This window comes from Pipistrellus hanaki (genome assembly GCF_964339955.1).
Source record: "Pipistrellus hanaki genome assembly, chromosome: 4".
NCBI classification, from domain to species: Eukaryota; Metazoa; Chordata; class Mammalia; order Chiroptera; family Vespertilionidae; genus Pipistrellus; species Pipistrellus hanaki.
Window position 1 is genome coordinate 37,864,312 of NC_140506.1, and position 23,383 is coordinate 37,887,694.

At 40.4% G+C, this 23,383-nt stretch overlaps 2 protein-coding genes across 2 annotated transcripts in view; one reads left to right on the top strand and one right to left on the bottom strand.

Moving 5' to 3' along the window:
- Positions 1-12,031, bottom strand: part of DMGDH (dimethylglycine dehydrogenase) — an 87,497-nt gene extending 75,466 nt beyond the window's left edge. The window contains exon 1 of the mRNA XM_084881306.1: positions 11,914-12,031. The gene's annotated coding sequence lies outside the window, so the exon portion shown is untranslated. The remainder of the gene's footprint in view (positions 1-11,913) is intronic.
- Positions 692-20,224, top strand: LOC311621351 (betaine--homocysteine S-methyltransferase 1). Its single transcript, XM_084881320.1, has 8 exons — positions 692-1,250; positions 6,121-6,253; positions 10,495-10,613; positions 11,922-12,113; positions 12,511-12,658; positions 15,561-15,743; positions 17,194-17,422; positions 19,525-20,224. The coding sequence occupies exons 1-8, from the start codon at positions 1,218-1,220 to the stop codon at positions 19,706-19,708; spliced, it is 1,221 nt and encodes a 406-aa protein (XP_084737446.1). The 5' UTR covers positions 692-1,217; the 3' UTR covers positions 19,709-20,224.
- The last annotated feature ends 3,159 nt before the right edge of the window (positions 20,225-23,383 follow it).

Consider the following 23,383-nt stretch of genomic DNA (forward strand, 5'->3'; position numbering starts at 1 on the left):
TTTTAAACTCGACCATTATCAGAAGCAAAAGGACTTTTCTACTTTCTCAGTTATATATCAAGTATACATTGTTTAAACAATTAAATGTGCACTGATTCATCATTTGCTATAGAAATGTTCTTCTTTGCATATGTTGAAATGGAGACTGTTGTCCCATATGCAAAATTTACTCCTGGGCTTTTATTTTGGGTAAGAGTGTGTACTTGGTTTTAGGCTTTTTAGTTGTTTTCTAGGCTACTTACTCTCCGGTTGTACATTTTAAAAAGTAATGTTCTAATTATTTTTAAAATAATGTGTTCTTATTATAAAGACATTTTGGAAAGTAGAGTAAAACATAAGGAATAAAATAAAAGCAAGCCCTAATTCCACATGAGCAGATAACTACTGTTACCAGTCTATATGTTTTTATACATAGTATTTTCTCTGAATTTTGAAGTCTCTAAAGTACATTTCCACTATCATGGGTAAATGTTAAAAGTCTGACCTGGTTAAACATTGCAAAGATATTTTTATTAAAAATGCCTGCATTAGAAACTGCAAGGCATGTTTGGATATAAAGAGAGAAGGTAGTTTTAAACATACCCACTAATTCAGGGTTGTATGGGATCTTTCTGCAAAAAGCTGTGTCTGGGTTCCGTTATGTAACCGCTGGCCGTATATCACACATGACACTCAGGCTGACTTCCAGGGCAAAGCCTCCTCACCCAGTAATCTTGTACCCTGGCCTTGGACAAATATTTGGGCATGAATGGAACCTGCAGGGTCCTTGACAGGTGGCTTATGTAAATAATGGTGCATGATCCCAGGCAAGGGAGGAGTGAATCAACATCAGGGGCCCACGAAGGGCAAAGAGGAACTGTAAGCAGGTAATTGGAAGCCTGAGGGCGTGGTGACCTCATCATCATTATTTATTTTTTCTTATTTTACTTCTCGCTGTTTTCACCCACTTGGGAGAACAATCTCAATCACCTCCTCGCGTCACCCCCTGCAAGGCAGCTTCCCAAGCAGCGGGCAGGCCTCAATAAAAGGCTGGTGGGCGTGTTCCTGCCCGAGGCGGCAGTTGGACCGCCAGGAGGCTGAGGAAACCATCCCACACCGGAGCAGCGAGTATAAAGAGGATCCCGGCTGCAGGCGCGGGGCAGCTCTGGGCTTCGCAGGAGGACACACAGGCCTCGCAGGTCTAATTCGTGCCGAGTTTCAGTCCGGACACCACGAAGATGGCACCCATTGGGGGGAAGAAGGCCAAAAAGGTGAGTCTTGGGGAACCCAGAGCGCTCTTGTCCGTCCTGGAGCCCGAGCCCAGCTGTGAGAAGATGCTCCCAGAACTTCTGCAAGACCCTCATTCCTGCTCACACCCAGGGCTCTCCCTAGATCTCTTGTCACCCTACTCGAGGGCGCCCCCTGAGCTCTGGGACTCCCCACCATTCTGAGTCCTGCATGCACTCGCCCAGAGGAGAGCTCCAGGCTCACAGGCGGGACTTCCCTCCCGGGGTTCCTGTGTGTCTGCTCTCCCGCAGTCGCTGCCACCAACCGCTGCGTGCGTGTTCGCCCCTCTGCACCCCTGACCGGCCCCACAGGCTGGCACGGGGCGCGGGCGCAGGCTCTGACAGTTTCCAGCACGCGCCTCCCCCACTGTGGGGTCTCTGGGTACCTCCCTCCTTCACGGTTATATTTGCAGCCTGGTTGGACAATGGTACGTTTTACTTCAATGGACAATTTTACTTCTCGCTGTTTTCACCCATTTGGGAGAACAATCTCGATCATCTCCTCGCGTCACCTCAGCAAGGCAGCTTCCCAAGCAGCGGGCAGGCCTCAGTAAAAGGCTGGTGGGCGTGTTCCTGCCCGAGGAGGTTTGGTTTCAGCGATGAAGGCCCAAGTGCACCAGGAGGGCCTCGAAATGGGCAAAAATGGGCTCAGAGGCCATAAGATACCGTGGAAGGGCTGTTACTAAGATTTTTAAAACAGCATTTCCAGCGCCTGATTAATAACAAGCAGATATCTTCTCTTATTGGATCAGTGTTCTGGTTCAGGCTCCTCTAGTTTGGTGGAAGATGGATGGAGACCGACCTCAAGACTATGGCTGGGTGTAAGGAAAGAAAAGGATACAGGGAGAGGGAATATATTTGATCTTTAGTTGTCAAAGCACAAGGCCAACTGTACCTGCTTAGCTGTGAGGACCATGAGGGCAGGACCATTCTCATCCTCTCATTGCCAGCCATCCCCCCAGACCTCCACAAAAGAAAAGGCTAATTCACCTAAAAGTTTTAAATGCCATGCAGCATTAGTAAATGCTGAAGATGTTGAGAGGCAAATTAGGTTGAGAATCTTTGCCAACCCATATATCTACTAAATGAATAGTTGATGTAGACTGGAAAGGATGGTTCCTACAGAGATTATAAAAATGTTTTGTTTTGTTTTGTTGTTTTTAGTTTGGCTCCGTTCTCATAGCCATAGATTCTAACCAACTGCAAACTCAGAAAAGGAAGCATTTTAAAGGATTATCTTTAAAGAATTATATAAGCAGAAGATAGACATAAAATGGAAAAAAAGTTTCTTTGGTGACCTTATTTCCATGTATATGCCAGTGCTAAAACATAGACAATAATATGTCTATACTTTTGAGTTTAAAATTATATGTTACAAAGCTAACATATTCATTGAAAACAGCTTGGAAAAGACTTATGAACATCATCAGCTACATTTTAGTGTATATTCTGCTAGTTTGCTGTCTAGGCAAATATGAACTTTTACTAGTATACAAAAATGGTCTGATATTACAGATACTGTTTTGCAATACTTTTTCACAAAACAATATCTTGAGAATTTTATAAATTTTTAAAACGTATCTTTATGGTTGAAAGTATTACAAATGTCCCCTTTGTTTTATTTCCCATTGACCCCTTCTCCTGGCACTGGCCCCTCTCAGGCCTTCATCACTCTTTTGTCTATGTCCATGACTGCATATAATTTCCTGGTTAATCTCTCCTCCCCCACCTCTACCTTTCTTCTGAAGTTCCTCAGTCTGTTCCATGCTTCTATGTCTCTGGATCTATTTTGTTCATCACTTTATTTTGTTCATGAGATTCCACATACAAGTGAGATCATGTGATAAGTTATCTTTCTCTGGCTTATTTTGCTTAGCATAATACTCCCTAGGTCCATTCATGCTGTTGCAAATGGTAAGAGTTATATATGACAAACCTACAGCCAACATCATACTCAATGGGCAAAAACTAAAAACACTTTCCCTAAGAATAAGGGCAAGACAGAGATGTCTGCTTTCATCACTCTTAATCAACATAGTAATAGACATCCTAGCCACAGTGGTCAGTCAGGAAGAAATAAAAGGCATCCAAATTGGAAAGCAGGAAGTAAAACTGTCATATTTCACAAATGACATGATATTGTACATAGAAAACCCTAAACACTCCGCCAAAAATCTGCTCAATTTAATAAATGAATTCGGCAATGTAGCAGCATACAAAATTAACACCCAGAAATTGATGGTATTTTTATATACTAATAATGAACTCTCAGAAAGAGAAATGAAAAAACAATACCATTTACCATTGCAACAAAAAACTTAAGATACTTGGGAATAAACTTAACCAAGGAGATAAAAGACCTGTACTTGAAAAACTCCAGAACGTTGAAAAAAAGAGATAAAAGAAGATATATAAACAAGCTGAAGAATATACCATGTTCATGGATTAGTAGAATCAACATCATTAAAATGTCCATATCTTGAGAATGTTTTCATAGCACATTCCACTTAAAAAAAAAAAAAAAAAAAAAAAAAAAGCTGTTTAGCTTTGGAACAAAAAGGTCTGAAGTCCAGGTAATTAACAAATGCATTAGAATCTAAGACATTGTTTTTCCAGATGTAATTGTTCAACCAATTTATGAGCAACATGGTAATGGAATCACCATTAACCACTCCACCAGAAAATATTAAATTCTTAGCTATGCTTTGTATTTAAATATTTGTGGTAATATTTGAAAACACACGCATGTGCAATGAGAACTGCTAAGTGACTGAACAGAAATATCATGAGTTATTTCAATCAAATGAAAGTAGCAAGTCATCTCTCACTTATTTGATTTTTGCTTGTGTTTTTATATAACTGCTCTGACTAGCAATACACACACACACACACACACACACACACACACACACATATATATACACACATATATATTTATATTGTTAATTGGGTCATAAAGTTGTGTTAAGATATGGCATTTTGGTACATTGAACTTGTGACATATTTGGATTTCAAAATTACATGTGATCAATTCTGTATTGTTGTAGTGGTCTGTTATCTTGTGGATTTTTATGCTTGAAAATTTTTCTAGCTGGAAGGGACATTAGGGAACATATAGCATGACCCTTCTATTTTACTGCTTTAAATTGAAAATGTTAGTTGTGTATTCTCTCTGAGCACTAGCTGACCAGATGGCACTGGATAGGCAGTGGAGGGGAAGAGGATTAAAATGAGGGAGGCTCCAAGAAGGTGGCCAGGACTTGGGATGCAAAATTTTATGAATGGCCTCACCAAATTTATGTAACCCTTGTTATTACATCAGCATTTGTTTTACCCACTGTTATTGGTAATAAATGGAACACAATAGGTAAGTGCATACCAACTTATTCCTTTCATAGTCTTTTCAGGGCTGTCCAACCCTCCACACCCCCATTTAAAATTGAATGTAGATACCACTTACGAATAAAAGATCAGGAGGCCTTATACTCCCCACCTGGCAGACTTTGTGTAAATTCTTAGATTCTGGGCCTTAATGCTTCATTTATAAAACCAGGGGAAATGACCTATATTGAATGCAGGTATTTTTATTGTTAAAGTCTATGATTCTTTTAAATTAAAAAGAAATAGTTACACTAGAAAATTACTTTCTAATTTACAAAGCCCTTTAAAAATATTCAGGTCAGCCAAGCTGGTGTATCGATAGCTCAGTGGTTGAGTGTTGACCTATGAATAAGGTAACCAGATCTTCCCGATTTTGGCGGGACAGTCCAGATTTTAAACAACTTTTTCCGCGTCCTGCGGCATTTTAAAAAAAATTCCTGATTTTTGTAAAGAATCTTTCCAATCTTTCCAAAAATCGGGCCTTTTTTTAAAATGCTGCGGGACGCGGGAAAAATTGTTAAAAATCTGGACTGTCCTGCCAAAAGCGGGACGATCTGGTCACCCTACCTATGAAACAAGAGGGCACAGTTCAATTCCAGTCAGAACACATGCCCAGGTTGTGGGTTCAATCCTCAACAGAAGGTGTGCAGGAGGCAGCCAATAGATGATTATCTCTCAACATTGATGTTTCTATCACTTTCTCCTACTCCCTTCTCTGAAATCAATAAAACTATATTTTAAAAAATTAAAAATAAAGAAAAAATATTCAGTTCAAAATACATCTATTAAACAATAATGTCTGGGTAATTATTACATAGTACTATAAATTATTGGAATAGTATGGAGATTGGGCTGGAAATCAGTTTACAAATACTTTATTTACTTGTCTTTCTCCTGTTCTTGTCATGTTGCACTTATAGAGTGCAACACGCATGCTCATAACCTCTTGGACAGCATAAAGTAGCTGCTATTGCAGAAACTGAGTATTAACATCAAAGATAGAAGACTTTAAGGGATTTGACCACCTTTGAGGTTGTATTCTTTTATGTCTTTATCAAGTGTCTTCTAACTTTTCAGTCTTCAAAACGCCTTCACCATTTTAAGAATGTGTGCTTAAGTTTTCATTTGAGGATTTACAACAAATCCTCTTTATTTAATCCTTCTTCAGGTATTTCTTCAAACATAACATCCTCCCACATTCTTCAAAACACTTTAACGTGTCCTGAAAGACCACCACCCCTGACACATGCATACACAAATTTTCATTATATGAGCATATTGGCTGTTTGCCTTATAGACAGTACCATGAATTTATAAACTATACATTGTACTTCCTTAGAATTCTAAAGAAATAACATTTCTCAAGAATATGACAGCAAAAGTTAAAGATAAGTTATCTAAAATTAAAGATAGAAAATTGTCTAAAAAACTCAAGTAGCTCCTTACACCCCCTCTCCCCCATCTGTAATTTCAGGGCATCCTTGAACGTTTAAACTCTGGAGAGGTTGTGATTGGAGATGGAGGATTTGTCTTTGCCCTGGAGAAGAGGGGCTATGTGAAGGCAGGACCCTGGACCCCGGAAGCTGCTGTGGAGCACCCAGAAGCAGGTTGGTGCCTTGCTCTATTTCAGGGGTGGGAACATCCAGCTCGCGGGCCATGTAAGGCCTGCAAAATCATTTGGTCTGGCCCTTCCAAGGCATTAGGGGTGAGTTAATTAAATGTTTGACCAAATACAGCAGGCTAATTTTTAAGTTGATAATTTTATATGCTATAAATATCCAAATGGCCCTTGTCAGAAAAAAAGGTTCCCCACCCTTGCTCTATTTAAACTTTTTTATAAAAGAGCACTATATTGACTCAAGTCTAGGTGCATACCATCAAACAGATGCATTTATGCCACATTTTCAAAATATTTACTAATGCCTGCTGGGCACTGTGCTACATATGTAAATATGGATCCACATGTTGAGTAAGCAAAACAGTCCTCTATATTACTGTCACCTATGTTTACCACTTGGTTCTGACCCTCACTGTGGGTAAGTCTAGTACCTGGCTCTCTGCCTTCCTCTGTCCCTCTCTCCCTCACCTCTCTAGGTGACTTCAGTGTCCATACAGATAATCCACTTAACACTCCCTCTGCTAGTGCCTTCATCTCCTCCTCATCTCCAACTGAACTCTTCCTCTACCCACCCTCTCAGCAGCCCAGTCCTAGACCTTGCCATCATCAATAGTTGTCCATCTCTGAAATCTCAATTACCAGAACTCACTCTTTGGCCACCTATCTTTTCTGCTCACTGACTCTTACACTGCCACTCCCCAATCTCATCAAAGCCCTCAGTCCTTCTTCCCTCCCACTTTAGTGCTTATTACCCATTCGCCTGCATATGTCCACCTTCCCTCCTTAACCACTTTAAGTTAAACGGTACATGGTACAATATCAATCATAGCCTTGCAGATAGGCCCTCCTCCACTGTATAGGTGCCAACTAGTTAACTGCATTGTATACTAGCCCACCCTATTTAAATTTGACTATCTACCTATCCTACACCTATACCCATACACCTATTCTCACTTACTTTTTTTAATCACAAATCTTTTATGGTTAAGAGGGAGGTGGGATGGAACCTGAGGGAGTTTATATGTATATAAATAATGTCTTCCAGTTATATATGCACAGAGCATAGTTAGATATTACCCTTGTAAATTTACTTGAGAAATGCAAGTCTTTGGAATTCCACAGCAAACTCTAAAAGGTCAAATAAAATTTTGCAGTATTTCTTCAGTGGGATAATAAATTTGCAGCAAAATCATTTGGAGGCAAAATGTGACCTGCACTAATGTGAGGATATTTATAACTGTATTCCCTTTAATGTGCTTAGTCATATATTTTGATGTAAAATAAGTATTAATGTGTTTGACTGGGGGGGGGGCGCACTAATGAGAGTGTTAGATAATATATGGCATATACTGTATACTATAATTACTTTCTAAAATCACCAAAATTCTGGATTCCAAGATGCATTTAGTCCCAGAATGCTTTGGGTAAGGAATTATAGACCTGTAGTATAACTTTCCCTTTCTCACCGTTTCTAGCACAAAAAAGTGAAGCCCAGGTACCAGTCCTATAAAAATATTTCAGGTGTAGTCCAGTTTTCTGGGAAGCTTTTCAGGGCCTACCTCAAGTCTAGCTATCACCCAGCTTACTTTAGAAAAGCAGCTGCAGGTACACACAGTCATTTATATAAAATAGCATGAAAACTGACCACTGCTCTCTTTCAGAGCATGCATTCTTTAAACACCTTTAATTTCCTCAAAACACTAAATACACCTGATGTCCTTGAGGCACATAGAAGACTACCTAGCAAATAGTGGTGATAATGATGATGATTTGCATTTATGGTTAATAAGAATAAATTTTAATTAAAGTGACTACAGAATTCATGTCTTGCTGTATTTTCTCAATTAACGGACAAATGTATCACAAGTAAGGTCTTTTCTAATTATTTAGACATTAAAAATGAACATTTGTCCTCAAGAAACCCCAGTGCTGTAGGGCACACAGACTCATGGAATTTTGAAACTCCCTTTGCCTTGTAGAGTTAAAGAAATTGCTGCCTTAATGGGGTGAGTAAATGGCTTGCCCAACATCACACAGTTCACTGTAGCTGAGTCAGGAAGATTCCAGGTTCACTGACCTCTTGTGCCTATGATCTTTCCCCCTACACGCAGTGCCACATTAAAAAATGGCAAGGATGTAAGAATTTTAAAGGATAACCACTCAGAAACTTAGTCAAGAGACTGGGTAGCATTTAGCTTCTATGATGCTAAGATAAAACTAATGTAACGAAGAGCTTAAAGCCATAACATGAATATAATTAATTAGTACAGGTTGTGTCCTTGTCCTAGAGACTGGTCACACCCAATTATTTGTTAGAGAAGGAAGATGCAGGAGTCTTGGGATGAAAGAAAACAGAAAATAGAAATTGAAAAGATACCCAGAAATTACCAGGCTAATTCTCCTACTGAAGTTCATGTCAGAAGTTGTGGTTCTTGTACCCAGTGGAATCAACATTGAAGTCAGCAAGGAATTAGGGTTTGCTGGATCTGGAGGGGCTTGGGGCATCTGGATTCATAATTGATCCCCAGTGAGTCTCTGTGTGGGTACATTTTGAGAAGCACTTCAATTTTAAGAAGCATGGTGGGACAATCTAATCAACTAAGAATGAGTTGGGCCACTGCCCTGTGGAAAATCTGATAAAAGTGTATGGACCCTCTGCATTGTGAATGTACAGCTACACAAACAATATACACACCATTCCAAGATTTGTTTTTGCAGAGCCTCTGGAATACACCCAAGGACGACCTGGGTGGGCTTCCTGTTTATAAGCCATGTGGCTCTGGTGTACAGGCACCTGGCCTACAGGCTCTGCACCTCTGCTCCAGCTGCAGCAGCTCATCTGATTCATGCATGGGGACTCCACAGAAGATGCTTCTAATTGCTTCTGTTGCTAATTAAAATAAGTACAACCCCCTTAATTTAAGCATCCTTTTAAATTCCCATTGAGAATTAAAGTTTCCATGATTTAAAAACAAAGATTTGGCTTCAAGCTTAGAAACCCATTTTCTGAAATTCAAGAGCTTCTTTGCCTCACTTACTTGTTCGTTTAAAAACCAAAACCAAGCTTCCTATGTTCTCTGTGGTCTACTAGGCACCTGGGATGCAAAGATGCCAGACTCATCTCTCATCTCCAGTCTTAGCCCCTGAGGGCTAAGAATTCCAATGTCCTACTAACTTCCTGGCTTCCAGGGCAGTTGCTTCCAGACCTTTGGATTTTATAGGCCTCTGGAATTTCAAAATAAATGTCAGAGGGTAGTACTAGATCACTGATTTCTTACTTTGCCCAGTTAATTCCCCTGACATCGCAAATACCAGCTAAATCCACCATTTTATAAAATGAGCATTTTCCCACTCTCTAGGAATGGTAGTTCTCAAGACTGGAAATAAGAATTAGTTAGGGAACCTTAAAAAAAAAAAAAAAAAAAAAAAGGTCTGTGCTTGGCCCCAAACCAATTAAATCAGAATACTGTGGGATTACCCTCACATTCATAAACTTTTAAAAGCTCACAGGGTATCTACTGGGCAACCAGGGGTTAGGATCACTATTTTAGAGCAAAGGTTATATAATTCTTTAACTTGAATACACTTTGTTACATGGGAAAATTTTTTATCATGTTTCCTCTTATCTGGGAAAGCTTTGCTTTTTGGCATTCATCATGGACATGTTTGGGAATTCTCCAATTCTTTGCTCCAATTCTCATCCCACTCATTTTTCAGAAATGCTGAGCTAATCACATCACTCCATTGCTTACCAGCTGTTGGTTTTGCCCCAACATTTGTGGTCTGGAGCCTAGGCTCCTTGGGATGGTGTGCTATGCCATTCATACAGTCTGCCCAGTCCACCTTCCCAAATGCGCCTACCGCCACTTCTCCAACACATCCTCAACTCCAGCGGCTCAGACTACCTGCTGTTCCCCCAAAGGCCACGCTTGTTTCCATATCCTTGTCTTTGCTCAGGCTGTACCCTCGGTAGAGAATGCCGTTCCCTACCTCGTCACGTGGCAAAAACGCTGAAATGATTCCCCCTCTCTGGGACCTCCCTCTTTTCTTCACCCCACTCCATGGTAGAAATCTCTTCTTCCTAGCAAGAGACCCCAGATCTACCTCTCAATTATCCCACAGGAGGCATGAATGCCAAGCAACCAGGAATTTAAGATGTTTTCATATTTATCTTAGAAACTGGGTTAATAAACTGATGGCAATTAATGACTTTCTTATTGAATCTCCCAGTTCGCCAGCTTCACCGAGAATTCCTCAGAGCTGGATCCAATGTCATGCAGACCTTCACCTTTTATGCAAGTGAAGACAAGCTGGAGAACAGGGGGAACTATGTGGCAGAGAAAATATCCGTGAGTAAACCTTACACGACATTTTCAAAAGAGTGCAAAAGACACACATCATCAGCAAAGTTCTGACAGAGAAAAACATTGAGCCTCTGCAGAGTTTGGTTTAATCCTATATAATAAAACCCTAATATGCAAATTGACCAGATGAGAGAACACCGGTTGTTATGACACACATTGATCACCAGGGGACAGACGCTCAATGCAGGGGCTGCCCCCTGGTGGTCAGTGCGCTCCCACAGGGAGAGTGCTGCTCAGCCAGAAGCCGGGCTCCAGGCTGGTGAGTGCAAGGATGGTGGCAGGAGCCTCTCCCGCCTTGCAGCATCACTAAGGACCCCTCAGGAGATGTCCACCTGCCAGTTTAGGCCTGCTTCCTGTGGGGAACAGGACTAAGCCAGCCAGGTGGACATCCCCCAAGGCGTCCCCTACTGTGAGAGGGAGCAGACTGGGCTGAGGGACCTCCCCTCTAGTGCATGAGTGTCATGCACTGGGCCACTAGTTTTAAATAATACAACAATGAGATATGTGTGCATAATACTTGGATTTGATCTGGAGTCCCCCAAAGTGGCAGAAAGATATTTAATGATTAATGATTATTTCAGGCTCCTGAGTGGGTATCCTTATAACTTTTTTCATCATCAGTTTTTTTAAATATATTATAGTATAGGAGAAAAGCCATAGGTACAAGAAGTCAGTGGACCTGGAATCTTCCTGACTCTGCTACAATGAACTGTGTAATACCTACCCTATCAAGGGGGCAATTTCTTCATCTCTACTATGAAAAGACAGTTTCAAAATTTCATGGGCTCTGTGACCTACAGCACTAGGGTTTCTTGAGGATGTGTTCATTTTTAATGTCTAAGTAATTAGAAAAGACCTCACTTGTGTTACATTTATCTGTTAATTTAGAACATACAGAAAGACATGAATTCTGTAGTCACTTTAATTGAATTTTATTTTTATTTGTCTTAAAGACAAATGATCATTCTTATTACCACTATTCTTCTAAGTGCAACTTTGGCATTGGGAGATACCAGATCTTTTTATGTAAAGACTTTTACCCTCTCATAGATCTTTGGTATAATGTGCCGTCCTAGATACCACCATTGGATTTATTTTGTTTTCAACACTATTATTGATGTTATTGTCATTGTAAATTGCTCAGCTTGGTAATGCATTGAGCCATTCCATCACTGTCATTCTCTGGAATCAAATCACTATTGTAACATACAACTTTAGATGGGGACATTTGAATAATAATTTTGTTTCAGTTTCACATAAAAATGTAGATGTATCATCTACTCACCATTTTAGGGGCAGAAAGTCAATGAAGCAGCTTGTGACATCGCCCGGCAAGTGGCTGATGAGGGAGATGCGTTGGTGGCAGGAGGCGTGAGCCAGACACCTTCGTACCTCAGCTGCAAGAGTGAAACGGAAGTTAAAAAAGTATTTCAGCAACAGTTAGAGGTCTTCCTGAAGAAGAATGTGGACTTCTTGATTGCAGAGGTAAACAAAGACATGATCAAAGATGAGACAAGTGCACTTAGTCCATTTTCCCTGCCGACTGCTTTCATGAGGACCATGTGAGATTAGGTGCTAATCATGACTAGTAATAGTAATATTTAGTTTTGAAATCTTTTTCCAATTTAGAGCTTTAATTAAATTTGATTCAGTTAATCTAATGTAGTGTTTTTCAAATGTTTGTACTGCAATTCACAGTGAGAAATCACCGTTCTATTCTGCTTTAAAAAATGCTAATGGTACTCAATTTCAAATTCTCAGTATGCAAAACATTTCAAACTCAGAGTTTGAAAATCACTCATCTAATTTAATTATTAAGCAATAGAATTCCTTTTAAAATTGTTCTAGAGAAACAAGATTAAAAGCACTTGTTGTATTTCAGTATTTTGAGCATGTTGAAGAGGCTGTGTGGGCGGTGGAAGCCTTGAAAGCCTCCGGAAAGCCGGTGGCAGCGACCATGTGCATTGGCCCTGAGGGAGACCTGCACGGCGTGACCCCCGGCGAGTGTGCAGTGCGCCTGGTCAAAGCAGGTGAGGAGGGATTGTCATCAATGTGCAATTAGTGAGACTTAAAATAACATACAAATGCAGGTCCATCTGTGGATCACTATATACTACTTTTATTAATAGGAAAACCATTAATTTACCTTTTTTTTTTTTTTAGGACTGTTGATATATTATTCAGTCTTAAAGAGAAAAATGTAAAAAAAAACAAACACACACACACACACACGTCTTTTGAAAGGAGCAAGTAGGCTTATATTGAAGGTTTAACAATTAGGAACGGGAAAGAATTTAAGCAACTCAAAAGGAGCATTCAGAAAATTTGTGTTTTATTTCAAACTTATCTCCAGTTGAGGTCTTTAAACATTAGTAACTGTTAGATCCAGTTGCTCTCTTTGCCAGTTTTTCCACTCTTGTAAGTTACTGGTATGCTTTGCTTTTTGTAACTGACATAATAAATTTTAAAAATTCTTTGATATGAAATACTGACCACCTCATTTATCTTATATAATTTTCATTCCTAATGTCGTATTTCATTTTAATTCAGGAAAACACCAATTGTTTTCAAATCTGCCTTGTGTTAAACCCAAGGAAGAGCTCAGTGTCAGTGGAAGAGCCAATTCACTCTGTAAAGAGACTTTGATTAACTAGTTCTTTAATTTCTGAGTTTTATCCAGCTCCTGATATTTCATGGAAGTCACTTTTATTTGTCATTGACCATAACAATTACTTAGGAATAAAGTTTTATAATACTAATTTTGATCGGTATAGAAATGGAGGGTGGTGGTGGAAATGAACTTGTTTCAGAAAGATCAGAAGAGACCTTAATCATCGCCATTGTTAACTAGCATTGTTAAGGATTCTTGGCTTGCATCTCATCTCTCTCTCATCATTCTGTTCAGAGTAGGTGGCCACAGTGTTTGAAATCACTGTACCCTATTTATATCCTTTGTAGCACTTCTCACTTATCCCACTTGTATATTGCTTTAATGTCTGACTCTCTCACTAGACTGTAAAATCTAAGAGGGTAGACACTCTCGTCTCAGCATTGAGTACTCTGTGCCTATTACATAGTAGGTCCTAGCACAGTGCCTATTTCATAGTAGGTCCTGAATAAATATCTGCCTAATAAATCTACCTAATATCCATCTAATAAGTCTATCTTCCAATGTTAGTTCAAATTCTACCTCCACATACCCGAATATAATCATCCCTACCCCAAGTATCATTTCATCTTCTTGGGAACTATAACAATTTCTATTTATACTCGTTATTTGGAATATCCTCAGCTGACATTTTGTAGTCTATAGAATGTCATAGGATTATGTAGTCAAATACATTTAGAAAATGCTATGTTATGACCTCACTCATTTGATGAACCAAAATATAGATATAGAGACAGTAAATCAACAAGCAGACTGTCAAATTACAGTGGGGAGGGGAGGAAGATCTGGGGGAGATAATAGATCAACCAAAGGACTTTTATACATGCATGTAAGTACAACCAATGGACATAAAACTCTGGGGAGGGAGGGGATGTGTGGGAGGGAGGGAGGGGGGCAAAAAAAATCAATAAAATATATTAAAAATAATAATAATAATAATAAAAAGAAAATTCTATGTTAACCAAATTAAGCAAGTTTCTTTAATCAGAACTTCTCAGAGCCTTTGATATGTTCAGGTATATTGGCAATGTCCAAGAAGGGGATATAGTAAACAGCTACTGTCTAACTTAATGGATCATAGAACTTATTTTCATGGAGTAAACCTGAGAGCCCTGTGCTGAGTTATAAAATTACAAGGACCCTTTTACCTAATAGACATCCAATAAATAGCTAACATATGATTAATTAATTAGCATAATGAAGTCAGTCAAGGAAAGAAAAATACTGGCAGCACATCATCCAAAAGGAAAAAAAAAAAAAAAAAAAAAAAAAAAAAAAAGGTAATCAAGATCCAAGGGAAGATGTTAAGTAACCTTTTGAATATACAAGTCTGGAACCCAAAGGAAAGGTCAGGTTAGAGAGAGAAATTTAGGGGAGTTCTACATATAGATGGTATTGAAGGCCCTGGTGCTGAAAAGAAGGTGTAGGTGAAGAGCAGAATATGGGATCCTGGGACACTCAGGGTTGAGTGGTCCAGCCTTGAGGAGGAGTGGGCATGTAACACCCCCAAAAAGCAGCCAGGGCAAGAGGAGCAACACTTGAGTGTGGGAAGTTCTCAGAAGCTAAGAGAAGGGGAGTGAAAGAGGGAGGGATGAAAGAGGGAGGGATCCAATAGATTGAATGCTGATGAAAGGTAGAGTAAATGAGAACAGAGAAGGGATTACTGGATTTGGTAAGACTGAGGTCACAAGTGCCCCTTCAAAAGCTGATTCAAAGGAATGACCATGAGGGTAGCCTGATAGAAAAAGAATAAAGTGCAAACTGCAGACCCAGGCCAGGGAGGACCACTGAACACTGGATACCACAGCTTGTGGCATCAGCTCTGCTGCTCCTGGACGCTGGATTAGCAAAATCACTACATTGGCCTGATGAAAGGGAACATCGATTTATTCCTCAGACAGTGGTATGGTAAACACAGGTACAATCTAGCAGCTGGGAGTGCTGAAAAATTATTGTGCTTGCAATATTAATGTCAAAAACTGAAAAACTGACTACTAAAATTTGAAGTTAAAAAAAAACACTCTAATAATAATTAAAAAAAAAAAAAGATGTACAGCCAAGTGTGCATAAATGACACTTCAATTATACCAGACTCTTCAAAGCACTTTTCACAGAAAGTGCTTGCTGCCTGTTAGCAATCCTTCTTGCTCAAAGGTAAGATGGATTTGCAGAGAGCAGGGATCAAATGCTATACTTCCAAATTCATCTGAGAAAGAGTGTATTTTGGTGAATCCCTAAAGCTGAAATGTTCTTCCCACTTGCAGGAGCTTCCATCGTTGGTGTGAACTGCCATTTTGACCCCACAATTAGTTTGCAAACGGTGAAGCTCATGAAAGAAGGCCTGCAGGCTGCTGGGCTGAAAGCCCATCTGATGAGCCAGCCCTTGGCCTACCACACTCCGGACTGTGGCAAACAGGGATTCATCGATCTGCCAGAATTCCCCTTTGGTAAGACAGACGTTCTACACACTATCTCTGATGTCTTTACGTTTGACACATTCCACATAAATCTGTAGCCCATAGAGCTGTACCCCAGTAAAGAAATGTATGCCTATCTCCTCAACTCTAGCGCCCAGCTTTTCTTCCTGCAGCCACAAATCTCTTGTTATTAGATAGTCAGAAAAGGAAAAGGGATCGGCAAACAAAGACGACTTGAACTCAAATGTAAAATAAAAACTGAACCAACAGCTATATAGGCAACCAGGTAGTCATACTTGTGGGTTAGTTAAAAAGGATGCCCTTATAGGTAGGATCAGCAAGATTTTCATACTGGTTACAGCTCTGTTGCTAAGTTGTGTAACCTTAGCAAAATCCCTTAGTTCCTCTGATCTTAATTTTCTCATCAGAAAATTAAGATGGTTAGAACCAGGTAGCCTCCATGATCCTTTTCTCCTATTTTGAATGTTGCTCAGGTTTGGGGGTGGAGGGAAGATACCACTGGGCTACTGTATGACAAATTTGAATGAAGAGACCACGCAGTGAATTGAGGGCACTCTTGCAGCCTAAGCAGAAGGATAAAGTCTTTTCGTGTGTTTTGGGAGTGGGCATGAGTCTACCTTGAAAATCAACCCCAGGGATATTAGCAGGGCCTGAGCTGTTCCATTCTAAGGTCTCTATACTATATTCTGTATCCTACAGGGCCCCTCGGAGAAGTAAGATATTATAAAATAATCACTCTAGGAGAACCATGGAAGAAGAATGGCAAAACATTTGTGTTACTTATTGCTGCATAACAAATTACTGTAAAAATTGGTATCTACAATCTCATAGTTCCTGTGCATTATGAATTCAGGAAGAGCTTAGTTGGGTGATTTTTGCTCAGAGTCTTTTAAGAGGTTGCAGTCCAGACATTGGCCAGAGCTATAGTCATCTAAAGACCTGATGGGAGCTGGGGTGTCTACTTATAAGCACTCTAATTGACTCTTGGGAGTCTGTGTCAGTTTCTTGCTATCTTTACTGGAGGCCTCAGTTCCTCAGCTTCTGGGCTTTCCACTGTGATGTTTGCGTGTTCTCGCGACATGGCACCTGTCTTTCCCTAGGGTAAGGGTTCCAAGAGCATAAGACAGAGATCATAATGTCCTCTACAACGTAACCTCAGAAGTCAGAGGCCATCCCTCTGCCATGTTCTAATGGTCTCACAGACCAACCCGATATAGTGCAGGCGGGGGCTATGCAAGAATGAGAATATCAGAGGACAGGGTTCATCTTGAGAGCTGGCTACCACAGCATTTAAAACTGAATATATATATAGACAAAAAATAGCTAACAATTTTGAAAAGTTAAGAATTAAATATTGACAACTTATTTAACTCATTTATTGAAGATTACATACTTAATATGGTTGTTCATTTAAAATATTTTGTAAGAAAGAATTTAATCATGATGTCATTTATTACAGGCCTGGAGCCCAGAGTCGCAACCAGGTGGGACATTCAAAAATACGCCAGAGAGGCCTACAACCTGGGGGTCAGGTTCATCGGTGGGTGCTGTGGATTTGAGCCCTACCATATCAGGGCAATTGCAGAGGAGCTGGCCCCAGAAAGGGGCTTTTTGCCACCAGCTTCAGAAAAACATGGCAGCTGGGGAAGTGGTTTGGACATGCACACCAAACCCTGGATTAGAGCCAGGTAAGAACCTTTAAACTATATTTGCCAAACCAAACTCATGTAGATTAATTGTGAATATGTCCAAGTGAGGTCATCCTAAAGAGTATAACTAATTTGCTGTGTGATGATAAAGAGTCAGTTATTCTCCTTAAATGATCTCACAGAGATGTCTATAAAGCATCCTGATGGAGCAATTTCTAGAGAAGGCTTTAGGAATATAGAATGTAAGTCATGTAAGTTGCAGTGAAGTATGATTTCATGCTCTAAGAAAGCACCATCCATGTGGTGGACCCTAACATTGATTGTTTAAGACTTAAGTATAACAAATACTTATTAAGTGCCTTCTCTGTGCCAAGCACAATTCTTAGAGCCTGGAATAAAGTGATGAAAAAGGTAGAAAAAGTCTTTGCCCTCAAAACTTACAGTCCAGTGGAGAAGATGAATAATAAATAGATTTTATGTCAGACAGTGTCTAGGGCACTAGGAGGAGAGAAATGAAAAGCTGTGGTAGAAGGTAAAGGTGAAGGTGAAGCGGAAGGGGAAGGGAAAGGGGAAGGGGAAGGAAAAGTGAAAGGGAAGGGAAGGGAAGGGAAGGGAAGGGAAGGGAAGGGAAGGGAAGGGAAGGGAAGGGAAGGGAAAAAAGAAAGACTGTGATCTCTGGCTTAGGGATTCTCACAGTACACTGGGGAAAATGGATAAGAAAACCAATGTATTATACTGTGGTAACTGCTTTAATAATAGAAGCATGGGAAAAAATAACAATGAGGAGAAGTACTATTTGCCTTAAAAGAAAGATATTTTAGCAGAAGGGATGAGCTAGAGAAGGGGTTGGAGGGTGAGCACCCAAAGCAGAGGGAGCAGATCTGCTCTGTTCAGCTGACATTAATTGAGCACAACTATGTCAGACATTGTTGTGGACACTGAGGTAGCAAGCTGGACAAGGCACAACCCTGTCCCAAGGAGTTAACAGACTAGTGTGAAGAGAGATAAACAGGTAAGTTCAAACTGGCATAGAAAGTCCAAAGATAAGGATATACACGGGTTGTGGAGTGTACGCTAATGGCCCATAGGGGCAAAAGGCAGAGGGTTAATGAAGGGTTTTTAAGAGAGCTGCTGCCCAAGCTAAATTTTGAAGGGCGAACTACACTGTCAGACAAGGAAAGAGCCTATAGGAATGCACTCAGGTGGAAAAGAATGGCATATTGAAAAACTAGAAGTTTGACAGTATCAGAGACAGAATTTGGTAGGAGATACAAACCAGAAAGAGGAGGCAGCCTTTTACTCATGGTCATGAGCTAAATATGACCTCATCCCAATGGCAATGAGGAACCTGGAAGGTGGCAAGTGGTCCAGGACAAGATTTGCAAGTTAGCGAGTAAACTGTGAGGAAGCCTTTGCTAGAACAGCGTTTTTCAACCGCTGTTCCGCGGCACACTAGTGTGCCGCGAGATGTTGCCTGGTGTGCCGTAGGTGCAGACAAGACAAGAATTTTATAATTTTTCACTATTTTGTTTATTTAATATTTCATAATAAAGTAATTATAAAATACTTTCTTTGTGTTTATTTGACTCCTATTCAAGAGAATTACTTTATATATAGTCAATATAGGCACAGAGTTAAATTTTTTAATATTTTCTAATGGTGGTGTGCCTCGTGATTTTTTTCATGAAACAAGTGTGCCTTTGCCCAAAAAAGGTTGAAAAACACTGTGCTAGAATACCAGACGTGATGAGGCCTGAGCTAGAGGAGACAGTGGAGAAAGGAGGAGGAGGCAGGTCCACAGAGTGAGAGAGTGGAGGTGATGCTGGTGTGAGAAGAGCAGCAAATGTGGGTGGGCTCAGCTGGTCATGAGGAAATGATTGGGGAGGTACGGTAAGTCGGATAGAAAATATCCCTATTCTGATTCTTAGCTTTTGATCCCTATGCATATGTTAAAAGAGAAAATTCAAAATAATTTTAAACACATAGATTCTGAAGGGAGAAAAGTTTGAGTACAGATTAATAAGTGTGTTTTAATGGATATATAGTCTCAAGAGTGCAAAGAGAGCGCCACGGAGGTATTCTACTTCAGTGACACAGAGATCAGCTCAGGGAGAACTCTAATGTGTGTTTTGTTCACCCAGGGCCAGGAAGGAATACTGGGAGAACCTTCGGATAGCCTCAGGCAGGCCGTACAACCCTTCAATGTCAAAGCCGGATAATTGGGGAGTAACCAAAGGAACTTCCCTGCTGATGCAGCAGAAAGAAGCCACAACTGAGCAACAGCTGAGAGAGCTCTTTGAAAAACAGAAATACAAATCTGCGTAGTAGCCTTAGTGGAACCCAATTTTGTGAATTCTTCTATGTTTGGGCCACAGTTCTTACAAATAAGGAAAAGATGGTTAAAATACAATGCTCCTACCAATGCTAGCCTATACATAAAATTGCTATGAGCTGAACAAAATAGAATGACAGATAGCACTTGACTATTTTAAAAGTATGTTTTAGAAGTTTCCTTAGAAGCAAAATAAGCATGAAGTAAATCTTAAGCAGGTTTACTAAGAACCCACTGTGTAGAAGGTATTAAGGAAATCGCTGTGGCCAAGGAAGAGTAATTCTGACATTAATCCCCACTCCAAGAAGCTTGCAGGCTAGTGAGGAGGATTAGACATGAACTGTCATAAATGGCTCAGTGACCAGAGAGGAACAGATAAAGTGATATAGGGAAGTGACTTCCAAGCTCCTTTGAACATGACCCTTAGCAAGAAATATAATTTCACATAATGACCCAGTAAGGCACAAACCATACAACCACTAAAATAAAATGTGTGGTCTATTCTGGTATTTTGTGTTCCATTTCTTTCCATCTTATCCTACCTAATAAAAGAGTAATATGCAAATTAACCATCACTCTGCTCAAGCCACACCCACCAGTCAATCAGAGCAAACATGCAAATTAACCCCAACCAAGATGGCTGCAGCCACAGAGAGCAGTTGAGCGGCTTGGGTTTCCCTGGCAGTAGAGGAAGCCAAGCTTTCCACACACCCTGGCCAGCCTAGGCCTCCACTCAAGGCTACAAAGTTTCAGTTATAGGAGGTAAACAAATCCAAACAGAAATGGCTGCAGCCATGGAGCAAGCAGGAGGCTTGGCTCCGCTCCAGGTTACAAAGTTTCAATTGTAGAAGGTAAATAAATTCCAGATACCAGGGACTCTGCTTGAGTCACCAGGGGGCATGGCCAGCCTGCAAACCACCACAGGCCCCTCGTCCAGGCCACCTCACACCCCAAGGGAACCCCCACCCTAATTCAGAACACCCTTCAGGGCAAATCAGCTGGCTCCCACTTGTGCACCAGGCCTCTATCCTATCTAATAAAAGAGTAATATGCAGATTGACCACCACTCCAACACACAAGATGGCTGCCCCAATGTGGTCAAAGATCCTGCCCCTATGTGGACACAAGATGGCCACCACAAGATGGCCAGCAAGGGAGGGAAGTTGGGAAGCACCAGGCCTGCAAGGGAGGGCAGTTGAAAGGGACCAGGTCTGCAAGGGAGGGCAATTGGAGGTGATCAACCCTGTAGGGGAGGGAAGTTAGGGGTGGCCAGGCTGGCAAACGAGGGAAGTTGGGGGCAAACAGGCTGGCAGAGGAGCAGTTAGACATCAATCAGGCTGGCATGGGAGTGATTAGGGGGTGATCAGGCTGGAAGGCAAAAGCGGTTAGGGGAAATCAGGAAGGCAGGCAGGCGAGCAGTTGGGAGCCAGCAGTCCTGGATTGTGAGAGGGATGTCCGATTGCCTGTTTAACATCCCTTGAGGGGTCCCAGATTGGAGAGGGTGCAGGCTGGACTGAAGGACACCCTACCCCCCACCCCATGCACGAATTTTGTGCACCAGGCCTCTAGATTTATTAATAAAATATGCTGGTCAAGATCTTTCAAATTGATTTTATGATCCATTTATAGGTTTTGACCCATAGTTAGAAAACCACTGCTATGGGACACTTCAGCTATGGGGACTCTCCTATTTAAGTTTACTCTTAGATCGCTGATCAATAAGTATTCAAAGCCCAGAGTCCTTCTCTCAGAGTTCCAGAGTTGTTTTCCTTTTGCTGATCCATTTCTACTGCTAAGAATATACCAGTCAATAGGGAGGGGGTGAAAAGGGATTGGCATCTAGGCCCTCTCCATTCTATCCCAAACTGAATCCACCTAAATGCCTCCAGTAGGTATGCCTGAAGAGCAACAAGCATGTATTACTTCGGTAACTTAATAAAAGGATAATTTAAAGAAAAAATAAAAAGAAAATCTCTAAACTCTATTCAGGTTTCCTAGATTGATAAATATGTTTTTACCTGATAATACCTATGCTCTTATGAGAGCCCAAGCCTAAAGATGCAAGACCATTAGAATAACCAGAGCTACTCTTCATGTATTAGGTAAGAGTTCATGCTGCTTTCTAAATATCCTTGGATTGGTTAGCTGTTTAAAAATTTTAATTTCTTCAACTATTAAAAACATAAGAGCAATAAGACTATCTTGGTGATATTAGGTTATTACGTTCATTTTATAATTTGCTAAGTCCTATATGAAATTTCTATACCTCAATGTATCCATCAATTAAAAAAGTAATAATACTTTTCTTCTTCACAAGTATGCTGGAATTTTAAAAGAGAAGGCAGCAGTATTAAAAAGGAAATGAAGTTTCTATAATGTTCTTACAAAGATAATTAGCAATTCATCCCTCACCCCCCAATGCACAGAAATGGAACCAAAGCAACATAACTCTCAGAGGCTGCATATGACTGAGGTAAAATAAGAAAAGAATAAAATGCCACTTTTTTTGTTAATCCTCACCAAATGATATTTTTTCATTGATTTTTTTAAAATACATATTTTTATTTACTTCAGAGAAGGAGAGGGAGAGAGAGATAGAAACACCAATGATGAGAATCATTGATTGGCTGCCTCCTACATACACCTTACTTGGGATCGAGCCCACAACCCAGTTATGTGCCTTTACCGGGAATCAAATCATGACCTTCTGGTTCATAGGTCATTGCCCAGCTACTGAGCCACACCAGCCGGTCTTTCCATTGGTTTTTAGAGACATGGAAGGGAGGGGGAGAGACTCAGAGAGAGAAACACAGATGTGAGAGAGACCCATCAATTGGTTGCCTCCTGCACAGCCCTGACTGGAGCCAGGGACTGAGCCTGCAATCTGATCAAGGGACATGCCCTTGATCAGAATCGAACCCGGAACCCTTCAGTCCATGAGCCAATGCTCTATCCACTGAGACAAACCAGCTAGGGCAAAATCTTTTTTTTTTTTCTTTTACAAAGTTGTTATCTAAGCTGCGTTGCTGGTATAGTGGTGAGCATAGCTGCCTTACAAAGTTGTTATCTATCATTTCTCACTCTCAAATCAGATTAAATATGTAATGCTTTTTCATTCATGGATAGAAATTTTTTATTTGATTTATTGTCCTAGTGCTGTGTAAGATGCTTGCCCCTTTGATATTCTTTTCAAAACTTTATTGCCATACAAAACGTTGTAACCTCTAACCTTTCTTAGATCCTTTGATTTGAAAAACATTCCCTCAAAAGGAATTAATTCTATTGAAGAGGTGCTTGAATAAACTATATGTCAACACTGCCTCCTAGTGGCATATTTCATATTTTGAAAATTTTTTGAAATGCAGCCTATCCACCAAGTGCATTCATTTTATTTCCAAAAAATAATGTTCATTAAAAGGGAAGGCTCATTTAATAACTCATTGTTTATTTATGTTAAACATTTCTCACTGGTAAATATATTTTTATGGAAGCAGAGCTAAAGATACTTTAGAGATCATAAGTCTAAACTCTCCCTTTTAAGGAAAAGATTACTAAGTGAGGCAGGGTACCAGGTCAGGAAGAACTGCTAGTCCAAGGCTGCTTTAGCTTGGATTCTAGGTAGAAGAGGAGTGGAACCTGTCAGGACAGATGGATCAAAACACAGAGTT

Excerpts from the sequence above, each read along its gene's own strand:
- LOC311621351 (XM_084881320.1), top strand. The coding sequence starts at position 1,218 with ATGGCACCCATTGGGGGGAAGAAGGCCAAAAAG. Across the intron at positions 1,251-6,120 it reads GGGGGAAGAAGGCCAAAAAG|GGCATCCTTGAACGTTTAAA; the intron begins GTGAGTCTTGGG and ends CTGTAATTTCAG. Across the intron at positions 12,659-15,560 it reads AGTGCGCCTGGTCAAAGCAG|GAGCTTCCATCGTTGGTGTG; the intron begins GTGAGGAGGGAT and ends TCCCACTTGCAG.